This window comes from Podarcis gaigeae (genome assembly GCF_964106915.1).
Source record: "Podarcis gaigeae genome assembly, chromosome: 1".
Taxonomy (NCBI): domain Eukaryota; kingdom Metazoa; phylum Chordata; class Lepidosauria; order Squamata; family Lacertidae; genus Podarcis; species Podarcis gaigeae.
Window position 1 is genome coordinate 92,492,835 of NC_139678.1, and position 12,163 is coordinate 92,504,997.

Here is a 12,163-nt window from a genome sequence, read left to right on the forward strand (position 1 = left end):
ACCACTGGTCCAGAAGGGTGAAGGCCAGAAAGTATAGCTACTCGTGCTTTAAATAGAAGCCAGCCACCTTCTAGTTACGGAAAAAGCACAGAGTTCACCCATCATTAAGCAAACTATAAAGTTCATCAGGCTGGAATATAGTGCGCAGAATGAAATGGGTTGTTCTGTTCTTAGCAGGAAGACACATGACACAACACTTTGTTTGGAGAAAAGCTAGTTTTGAAAATTCTTAAGGCAACAATAGAAAATTATGGTGGAAACTATCCAATGGGACATCCAGTTCACGGGTCCCCAACATTTTGGGGGCCTGTGGGAACATTTCTAGTTTAAAGATGATGTGATTAGCACAGGCATAGGCAAACTCGGCCCTTTAGATGTTTTTGGGACTACAACTCCCATCATCCCTGACCACTGATCCTGTTAGCTAGGGATGATGGGAGTTGTAGTCCCAAAACACCAAGAGGGCCGAGTTTGCCTATGCTTGAATTAGCACCACACACATACCACAACCACATGCACACATGCAGTGAAACCACTCACAGAGAGAGAAACCACATGCATGCACTCTCTTCTCCCTCCTCTGCCAGCAGGTTGGAGATAGGAGTTCTGAATACCACCGCCCCGCCCCCCCCATCGAGCAGGTTCAGGGGAACTAGTCCAGCTTGTTCCCTATATTGCTAGCTTTCTTCTTGGTAGGAGGTGTTTTATGCATTTTCGTTTTTATCATCACGGAGAAGCATTCACAAACCTGATTCCTGCATTGCAAAGTTGTACAGATCCTTCTACTAGCCTCAGTATTTTACCACCTAACGCTGCTGTTGCAACTGTGGGCAAAGCCTATTTACCTTTGCATCTGAATGTAACCACTTCTCCTTCGAGTGCTTCTTGGCTTTGTGGGCGACACTCAAACTGGGGAGCGATCCCTTGAGTCTCCCTCTTTACATCAGTTATGCTTTTCTTTAATCCAACACGGTCATCTAATTCCTTAGTCCTCAAACCACTTGGCCTGATAGACGGGGCAGCTTGCCAGCCTGTTGTGAGTGGTTGCTTTGGCTTTTTCCCATCATCTTCCTGCCCATAGGAAGCTGCCTTCACTTGTGCCTTTGGTCCAGTTTGTACTTTAACAGACTGTAGAGTTATGGTGCTTGATGTTTTTTGCAGGACTCTGCAACCTTTCCCTTCCTCTTTACGTGGCTCTATATGGGGTTCCTTCACCTCTTCCAGTTGATTCTGTTTGGCTTCTTTGGATGAAGTGAGAGGGATCTCTTTCTTTATGGCTGGCCTTTCTTTGGGTTCAAGCAAAAGTTCTGTAGTAGTGGATTTGAGTTCTTTAGCAATTCCATTGCTAGTGGCCTTTCTGAACTCTGACGTTTCAATAGCTTTGGTTGTGATGGTGGGTTTTGTAAAGGTACTGCATTTTGTTGGCATGCTGAAGAGAGGAGGGAAGTTTATTAAGTACACAGAACAATTCACATCATGTTTGCATGCATTTCTTCAAATCTCTTTAAAATGGCTTACTAATCTCTTTTAAAGCAGGCTATATGTATTATGTGAATGAAAGAAAGAAAGAAAGAAAGAAAGAAAGAAAGAAAGAAAGAAAAGAAGGAGCTGTAGTCTATATAAAGTGTGCAAACCTTCTTCTTGACATGCTACTTGTATGTACAGGGACAACATTCAAGCACTCAATCCTGCACCTACCACATGAATGATATAGGACATCTATTACAAGACCAATTAATCCATTACAAGGGATAAAGAGAAGCCATAGCTTAAAGTGCAGAAGGTTCCAAGGTTCAATCCTCAGGACCTACACTTTAATGATTTCAAAATGGAGACCTATGTCTTAAACCAGAATAGGCAGTGTGATACTCTCAAGATTTATTGGACTCCAATAATCAATCCCAGGCAGCATGGCCAATGGTCAGGTATGATGCATTTTGTAGTCTGAAGGTCCCCATGCTGTCTACCCCTGCCCTAGACTTTGGAGAGCAGCTGCCAGTCAGAGTAGACAGCTCTGAACTAGGCTGGACCAAAGGACTGACTTTGGTCAGGGAGCTTTATAAGCCTCTTGTGCCTTGGGTCACTGGTTTTAGCTCTGGGATTTTTGCTGAAGGTGGCATAGAAATCCATTAATGAAATAAAACCTTGAATAGGCACTTGATTTGCTGCACCATTTATCTGCTGTTCTTCTGTAACTAAAAAGCTTTAAAATGTACACCTTCTGGTGTAATTTTTTCACAGCACCTTGCAATTTTAGGCACTTTATCAGTAATCAATAGTAACTATAATAATTATAAGCTTCACAGCACATGGCCAAATGGATGATTCATTGAGTTTTAAAATATTCTAAGCTGTGGGTTTTTAATTCTTTTTATTTATTTATTAAGAGCCTACTATGAAATATTCAGTTCTTTCATGAGCCCATGGTGTGAGGGTTTGAGGTAATGGGAAGCAAATAAAAGCCTACTATTAAACCGTACATTTTGACCACTCAGCTAGTAATAACTCACACCCCCACTGTTAAAATCTCAGGGCCTCATATATAGAACAGAAAGGGAGGAACAGCATCCCAAATCTCCTCTATCCTATTATCTGCTGCCACTAAAGGCACAGCCACAGTCCTAATCAGCCCTGCTACCCTGACTTTTAAAGTATGTGCCATATACTCACAGTGAGCTATCAGCCTCTTGCAGGCCCCAAGAGGCATTAACTCACTGTGGTGCTGCTTGTTGGAAGACTGACAATCCAAGCCTTCATGGCTACTAACAGATCATTGGCCTCCAACATCATACTGCAGCTGTGGCTGTTCAGTCTTCCAACAAACAGTCCAGCCCTCTCACTGCGGTCAGGAACAAAGGGAGCTTCCCTGCTTTTCTCTCTGCTCTCCTTACCTTGGGAGTAGCATCCATGGGATTGAACCCTGGGCACCCAACACAGTATCTTTGCATTTCATATCAAAACACATTCAGGCAGATGCAGGGAGGCCAGGCAGAGCAAATTCCACCCAAAGAGCCCTACCCCTTGTGGTTCCACTAAACTTCTTATATGACCTGCATCCACAAGGGAGTCAGGAAGCCCACCATAGAAAACCCAAGCCTTATTCAGGCATTCTTCTAGTATAGGATAGTCCACCTGAGAGGTGAGGACTGTGGGGAGGAGCATGCTGGTTCCACCCCTCCTTCCATCACCCTCCATGAAGGGTGATTGTCTGAAGAAGGGAGCCTCCTGTACTTATGTTGGGTCCCCACATTGAGGCTTAGAACCTTGGCAAATCAGGATTCTACATTGCATGAGGAACCTACACAAACCGAAGAAGCCCCATTAAGCATTTATCTCCAAATTCTCTTCCTCACATGTGAAATATCCAGCTTAGAAGAGGGATCCTATGGAATTTGTTAACCATTATTAGGCTATATGGACTCAACAATGCAAAAGACTTGTGACATACAGATAGCTTACTGTTTATTTTCTTAAAAGGATGGAAATCAAAATGTGGGTAGAGGGAGTTGAACAACATACCAAGGAGGATGAGTGTGCACGTCTTTCTTAATAGAACCTGAAATGATGAAGCATTAAAAGATATTATAAAAATATGATATTGGAATGTTAAGGAGAGGATATATGTTACAGTTTGTTTTCAAGACACAAGATCTGATATTACTGAGAATTCATGGTGGCCCTAAATTATATTCACTTGTCCCTGAGTCAGCAAAACACAATTCACTTCCAGCCACACAAATATTTGCCTGCCTAGCTTAAATGATAAGGTGACCACAACCAAATTATTTCTGGGACTGGGAAGAAAAAAGCCCCTGGAGATTAAACCCTTGTTAGACTGGGACTTTCAGAAAGGCCATATACAAATGATTTATTTCAGGGCTAAGGACATTGGCAGGATTATTGTAATAACCTGCAGTTTCATAAGAGTATATAATTAAAGTAGATGAATAAAATAATTAATTAATTTAGAATATGCAGGAAATGATAAAAAATAAATTTAAGGAACTGCAGAAAGAGGTGGAAGGAAGTAGAGTTTTGAAATGTTAAAATGACTGTGAAACAATTGAAATGTATATAACTGAAAATCATTAATAATAATAAATAATAATACTAATAATACAACTTGGGTGCTCAAATCAGTACCATACAAAGGCAAGAGAAGCATTAAAGAAACCGCAGGTATAAGTCATAGCTAAGCAAGCTATAACATTGATCCAACAGTTGACACACCCTTCTGGGTTCCCATTATAAAGGGTGAGAAAGCATATTTGAGCTTGGCAAGCAAATGAAACGTCCTTCTTGTGGGCTGGGCACCTCTTGTGGAGGTGGAGATAGTCCTGGCTAGGATTCAGACTTGTCACCTGATGTCAACTCTGAAGGCTTGGAAGTAGAGAGGAAAGCTCAGCAATGCAGGAGGCAGAGCAGGGGCTTCAGGTTGAGCTGTTGTGGGCCAGCCTGGTGACAGGTCAATCCTCAGACTCACCACCTGCCATGACCTCCCTTGACTACTCTGATACCTTGCAGGTCCTGACACAGCCCATCCAGGCTCACTGGGTCTCCCCCACCCCAGCCCTCCTGGGATCATCAGGCTCTAACTGCCTGAGCTCATCCCACCCCTCGTCCTGGTTTGACCAGCTTCTCCAAGGCATTTCCTCAGGGCTCATAACAATCAGGCTGGAGATATCTTCAGCGCCTCTCCTGTTCTATTTCCAGAATGAGTACACAGTGATGTAGAAAAAAGAAAACATCTCTTCCTCATCTAGAAGCCAAGTGTTCAATACTGGTGGGATTTATCACCATCCCAAACTAAGTCTTTTTTCATTCTTCAGTTTTTAAATAGTTGTGGGAAATGGTTTCTGGGTATATTTAAAATATTTTGAATGACAGCCATATCCAAACTGCATACAATATCACAAACGCAATTATCCTTGACTCAGCAAGAGATCACCAACTGAAACTTAGAAAAATTGCTGAGAAACATCCCACCCCCATTGCAGTGGACCTTTGCAGAAATGTAGCTATGTGCAACATTAACTATTGAGAGGAGGAATGTCATTTCATATGCACTCGTGTAGGTTTATGCCTGTACTGTGCTTTGGAGCTGTATACTGCCCTTTGCTTGAGTGTTGACTTCCATCCTCAAGTTTTATCCCCTGCGGCCATGGATTGCCTTCTTGGTTTTGATTAGATTTGAAAAGCACAAACTCACTGCCTCCAACATGATCACTATTCAAGGCCTTTTATGGTCACAATATGAATATTTTGGTGTTTTCATCCCTACCTCAAACAGGGATGAAGCTGGCTTCTTGCCGCTTTCTGTTTCACATTTTAATTAATTGTCACTTACTTGACTGGTATCCTGCCTTCAGACCACAAGACCTAGGCAGGGATTCATCTTTTCCTGCTGCTCTGGCTAGGATCAGCATCATCATCTGGCCTCCTCAGGGCGCTACTTGAGCCCACAGCATATGCCTGCACTCCACCCTCTTAATTTCATTTTCTGTTCTGTACCACCAGGTGACAGGATCTACCCACATTTGTCATTTCCCCCTGTGCCCATGAAGAAGCATTGCTCTGGGGCACTGTGGGACAGTTAAATGATGAAACTAGGCCCACTGCTTGCAGTGCTGCCACTGTAGCCATCTAAGCCCAGCAGGGCCTACTGACAGAGAAGGGGGCCCTCCACTCAAACTTGGGACTAGCCTTGGTTGCAACTGTGTTTTCCAGAAAATTCAGAGACAAGATTATATAGGTCATGTTGAATAACCACAAACCAGTTTGAAACCAGGTCACATTTTAAATCCTGTGCTCCAGAAAGCAAAAGGCTACTGCTGGGTGTGCCCTCAGGAAAACCTGACCAACCGCTTACCTAGGCCTTTCTGCCTCATGCAGCAAACCTCACACAACAAGTTTTGGGTATACAAGAAGAACAAAAGCCCCCCCTCATTAAATTACAGTGCTCAGTTGGGATCAGGGACAGTGTGGTGTAGTGGTTAGACCTCAGAGACCAGGGTTCAAATCCCTACTCAGTAATGAAACTCACTGGGTAACCTTGGCCAGTCACTGCCTCTCAGCCTAACTGTGACCTCACAGGGTTGCTGTGCAGATTAAATGAGGAGGGGGGAGAACCATGTACACCACCTTGAGCTCCTTGGAGAAAAGGTAGGTTTATCAATGCAATAAATATATAAAATATCCACAGGAAGTGTGTGTACCTTAGGCAGCTGTATACCATAATTCTAAAGCATCTAAGCTAAGGGATAATGGAGCAGAATCTGACATTCCCAGAATACAGCCACAAGTGGTGGTGAGTTTAACAGGTTTTCTGATCCTCCATGATTTAATTCATTATTCGTCAAGGGAATAAACAAGAACTCAGAAACAGAGCAAAGGAAGGCAACACAAGAAGAGGCCTTTTCAGTGGTGGCTCCCCAGCTATGGAATGCTCTCCCCAGGGAAGTGTGCCTGGTGCCATCATTATCAACATTTGGGTACCAGGTAAAGGCATTCCAGTTTATCCAGGCATTGATTCTTAACTGGGATCATATGGCATTATGGTACCCAAGCCTGTTTTAGTGTTCAAGCTTTAGTAGGGTAGGGCAGGAGTACTTTTAGTAAATAACGTTGCTTACTTCTTTTATGTTGTTTAAAATCTTTGTATCTGCATGTTTATTGCAACTGTAATTCACTTTGACACATTTTATGTAGTAAACAGCAAATTAATGTACTAGACAACAACAACAACAACAACAACAACAACAACAACACTACATAAGTTGTTGTTGTTGTTGTTGTTGTCGAGTACATTAATTTGCTGTTTACTACATAAAATGTGTCAAAGTGAAGGGAGGGGGGGAATTTCTTCAAATGTCCCAGATTCAAAAAGATCTACAGCATCTTTGGGTGCATCCCAGTCTAGAAAATTTTTTTTACTGTGGAATTATTTTTTGGGAGAGAGAGAGAGGAAGAAAGAACAAGAGAATTTCACTATAGCTGATGGTTGGACAGATAATCTAGAGACGCTTTGAAAGCACTCAGCTGTCGCTACAGATGAAGCAGCACTTTATGATCCAATCAACTTAAGAGGCCGTTTACTCCCCTTCCCAGTGGAAAAATAAGGTTGGGGGGGGGGGAGCTTGGAAAGAGCTTATCTATACAAGAGGTCTACATGGTTTTGCTTAAAATAACAATAATTCCAATTGTGTAACAGTTTATGTTATTATCTGATTCTGTGGGGTAATGAAAAGGACTACAAATGAGGGCTTGAAGTTGTAAAATGAGTTGATAAAGACAAGTATGCTAAATATATAATGCTCTCTTTGTAATCAAAGCCTAGGGGGTCTGAATGACTCTAACAACAACCCTCTGAAAGTGGGAAGCCAACCAGTATTTAGAAATAGAAGAGAAAGATAGCCAGAGTAGCTGAACGCACAGACACCAGTATCAGAGTTGTGTAGTGAATGGAAGTATTGGAAATGGGCTGGTAATACCTGGACCCAAATTCTCATACAGCCAGAAGGCAGAACAACAGGCATAATTACAACATGCAGAACACCATTCTCCTGTTGAACTTTTTCCACAGCCACCTGTTAAACACGTGGGGTTAATGGTAGCATAATGGTTAAGAGTGTTAGAAAGGACTTGGGTTCATATTCCCACTCGTTATTGAAGCTAATCATTGTGAGGATAAAAACGGTGAGAAGCATGCATGCTGCCTGGGAAGTCCTTTGAGAACTGGCAGAATAGAAACCTCTCCCTCCTCCCTCTATACCTTCACCAAAGCTATCAATTCTCAGGTCTGAGAAACTAGTAAAGCTTCTAGAAAATAAAAATGCTTGTTTAGCTTTCCAGTTTATTTAGAAGTGGGGGAAAGAAAGAAACACACACATGGGCCCAAAATTTCAATTAAAATAAATATAATTTTCACTTGCTGTAATTAAGTGCATTCAGGATTTCCAAGATGAATAAATGAAGAGTAAACATGCTGGATCTTTCAGCGGCTCATTTCCACTAGATTAAAATACAAGGCTTTTCTAAAAAATCTAAATGCTGAACTGCAAGTGTGGACCTCGTTTTAAATGTCATTCAAGAAAGCAGGAGGAGGAGGAGGAGGGAGAAGAGGACTGATGGGGAGGAATTGGCTCAACTCTCGGAAAACTTTTAGCTGGCATGCCTGCATTCTTTCCCTTTTAGTCTATTTTAACCATACCTTGAACCATGAGCTCTGCAGACACAGAAGCCTTCCCAGCACTATTCATCACAGTGCAAGTGTAAATTCCAGCATCGACCAGCTGAGCATTCTGGATCTCCAAAAACTGGATGCCCGCTTTCTCAAACATGTTGAAACGATCACTTTTCTGCACCTGAATTTCACCCTGCATGCATCATGAAAAATACGAAAGGTGTACAGATACATTCATTAATGGTAGAGGGGGTGGGAATCAATGCCTGGCAGATTAACACCTCATCCTTTGCTATTTTTCTGCTTTTACAATTCAGCCCACTGCTCTTTGTGGCATGTTTATATACTACTAGAATACTCCCAAGCGGCCAGACCTCAGGCATTCCGGATAATCTGATTTACACCATGGATAAGACACACTCAGAATATGGACATTTTAAGGCTCATTTGCCATAACCCAAAGCCAGAACTTTGCGAATTCTTCAGTCAAAAGACATATTTGCCACAGCCTGAAAACCTAGCCCTTGCAAAACAGTTTGCAAACTAAATTCAGTCTCAATTACAATGGTCTGGATTCAACTAACCAGGTATGCTAGCAGAAGCCAGTACAAGGACTCCCACTAGCACAATGGGGCTCCCCCCCCGTCCCCCCCCCAAATCTTCTCTGGAAGGTGAGAAGAACTCACAGAACAACACACAAGAGGAGATGTGAAATTGTTCCGTGTGGCAAGCAAAAATGCTTGCACTGACTGAAAGATTGCAATGTTGAATTCCATCATGTATTTTGCAGTTTAGTTGCCATTTCTGAGTTCTCAGTATGTAAAGGTTTATAAATTTATGATTAATTAAAATGTTATTGCAATACTTTCCCCAAGATATCTCAACTTAATTTTGTGTACAAGGTTACAGAACATACTTCCACTGCAGGTTTTCCATGTCTTTCAGTGTGCTTACTTGAATAATTTATCATGGGAGTGCTCTGACATGTATCCCCATAATTTATTTTCACAGGGGAATAAGATTGAGGAAACTAAGTTTTCATGGTCAGGTTGAAAACTTAAAAAAATCTGGCCAAGCAAAACTGTGGCTAAAGATACTTCAAAGTACACAAGTTCAAATAAACAAGGCTTTGGGTTTCATTCCCTTTAGGAGAGGTGAATTTGGAAATCCTCTCAAGTAATTGTACCTTAAACCAAGTGACTTGAGGCTGAGGTCGTCCTGTTATCTTACAGGAGAATTTACCAGTCTGTCCCTCTCGCACTATGACCCGATTGGGTTTTGTAGCAAACTTGGGTGGGCATTCGCCCCAGATGCTTGGTCGTTGCTCTACTGATGGAACAGTAACTCTACCACTGGAAAGGAAATAATATTATCAGAGCTCAGTAATTAATATAGCTATATTTAAAGAGATTGTTACTTCTTAAATTGTGCTACTTAAATGTGTTTTATGAACAGTGTTCAGGTGATTAAAACAATGAAAGCAGTAGACTGGGGTAGGGAACCTGTGGTCCCCAATGTTGTTAAACTACAATTTCCATCATTTCTAAGCATTGGCCATGATGGCTGAGGATGGTGGGAGTTGAGTTCAGCAATAGCTGCAGGGGTACTTGTTCCCCACCCCTGCGTTAGACAATATGGTGTCCTTTTTTGAGAACCTATTTGCACTTTTTTAAAAAAAAAATCTAAGGTACAGTTACATAATGCATGTACCTCTCATCAAGTTTGAAGAGGGCATATGTCATATGAAAATACTAGGAAGCAGAGGCTTGACCTTTGCCAGCCACCCCTTCTGAGTACTTGAAAGGAACATGTACCACATTTTGTATATTAATTCCCTTCAGACCAGACACAATCAGAAATTGCATTTTGCACTTTATCCATACCTACGTACAAAATATAAAATAAACAACTGGATATATGGAAAAGTATGGAACAATGCTGATTGATAGGTCATGAGTGCCCTTAAAAAAAAGGAATGCAGGGTAGCCGCTTACATAATGATCATTGCCATAGGTTCCTCCCAAAATGGAACACCATTTTGCCAGATGCCTTCCTTTAATATGCACACAACACATACAAGCATGCTCTTTGACAGCTCTGGTTGTTCATAAGTAACAATGAACAGTCTAATTGCCACATACAATAGAAGTTCTCTTACTGGACAGATGTACATGAATATCTCACTACGTAGCAGAATCACCACTATCCAAAATCTGATAAAACTGTTTATCTTCTGTAACAATCCTCCAGCAGAACTGGGTGATCTTCTCAACATTCTCCTTCAGTTATCTAAGAAACTACCCAACTTTGTTTAGAATAAAATAGGAACTAAAGGAACTAATACAGACCCCCTAACTCTCTAATAAATAGTACCCTAACTTAACTGGACTTATGTAACAATTTGGATGCCTCTGGCCAATTCATCCATAAGCAGGTAGTCATACTCTTTACAAAGGGGCCCAGGTCAGACATGGTTTTGCAGAAACTCCAATCATTGTTTTGCAGAGCATATAAACAAGTGCATTTAGAACAGAGATGGGCCAGTCCTTCAGCATCAAGAACCACAATGGAAGTTCTATGCGGCAGCAAAGCTTGCATGCATACTTTCTGTAAAAATTTAACACAAGCACCTACAAAGGAGTTCAATGGCAAGTTATGGTGCAGGCATACATGGAATTTATTCTGTAGCAATGGCAGGTGCCATGCCTCTTTCACTCTTTGGCTTGGCTGGATTTTGGAATCAATTTGAAATCCTGGCACATCAGAAATGTGGAATATGTCCCCCTTTTGCCTACAGAGTGACCCAGTCAATTGGTGCAGCCAAGTGATCTACTAGTAATCCCTCCAAATCTTAAAAGCCAAGAGACACCCTCTTTTTTAAAAAAAAATTACAAGGTGAAGAATCGTGTGATTTGAGGACACCTAGTTGATGACTGAGGTTTGTTTTACACCATAATCTTTTAAATTCCGCCCCAGCCCCCCAAGATTTAAGAATGAAATTTCATAGAACCTGCAATTCTGAAAATTCAGCCATAAACATGTTTACAAAAGCAACTCTAAATCAAAAGCTGGAAATGGCCTTCCAGCCGCCTGCTGCTACATTTAAGGTACAGAGTTAAATGACCAGCATTAAAACATCTTTATAGTGTTGGCCCATCTCTGCTCATACTCAAGGAACAAGCTACTTCAGTGATGAAATCATCAATACCATGTCAACTGAGCTGGCTGCTCTCATTCATAAACAGCCTTGAAATATGAGCCAATACTATAGCATGACCCAAACCCATGCACATTACTATGGACAAGGCCTATTTCAACAGCAAATACACAACCACACATTAGCAGGAGATAATCAAGGGTGATGAAGTTGAAGCTGTGGTTTTCAGGCAAGCAAACGAAACAAACGTTCTTGGGCCATGTGCATTTCACACAACAGCTTACCCATAAGCCAACAAGTTGTGCCCATCTCTTTCTGCTTCCACAACGTATCAGAACACTAAGAAAAACCACATATGGCCTCAGCCCAAGGAGCAGTCACATCAATGTAAGGACGACAATTTGGGGGCAACTTGTTAATTCTGAATAAAATAAGGTCATGGTGAAGATTTTTGTAGGCAACTACAAATACAGATGGTCTCAGAAATCGCATGCGTTGAAAAACAATTGCTATGAGCCTCACTTGCCTTGCCTTCACTTTTAACTTGAAAAAAGAAAAGAATAGTGGGCTACTTAGACTCAGCAACAATACACTTCATACATTGCTCAGGAGCACAGCATATGGGAAAAGTGGGAAAAATCACCCCTGAAACTGCTATTGGCCACTGGAGGAAAGTGTTCGCTGGCACACACACACACAAATTCCTCTCATGCCCACAGCAGTTTGTGGAGAGACATGATGCTATTGCCTGCCCCCTCCCCCCGCAACCACACACTACTATTTACAATTTTAAAAGGTACATGACATGCATTCATACATTTCAG

General features: G+C 41.7%; 1 protein-coding gene across 16 annotated transcripts in view; it reads right to left on the minus strand.

Moving 5' to 3' along the window:
- The window catches only part of MYLK (myosin light chain kinase), a 179,858-nt gene that overhangs the window by 101,230 nt on the left and 66,465 nt on the right, over window positions 1–12,163 (minus strand). For 14 of the 16 annotated variants that reach the window (XM_083725422.1, XM_083725410.1, XM_083725408.1 and 11 more), the window contains 4 exons: window positions 9,369–9,534; window positions 8,210–8,375; window positions 3,520–3,556; window positions 846–1,429 (listed from right to left, as the gene is read on the minus strand). In XM_083725422.1, coding sequence (XP_083581548.1) covers window positions 846–1,429; window positions 3,520–3,556; window positions 8,210–8,375; window positions 9,369–9,534 — 953 coding nt within the window. Of the gene's footprint in view, window positions 1–845; window positions 1,430–3,519; window positions 3,557–5,347; window positions 5,472–5,869; window positions 5,904–8,209; window positions 8,376–9,368; window positions 9,535–12,163 lie in introns of those variants that run through there. The other 2 variants (XM_083725412.1, XM_083725411.1) reach the window with 2 other exon arrangements.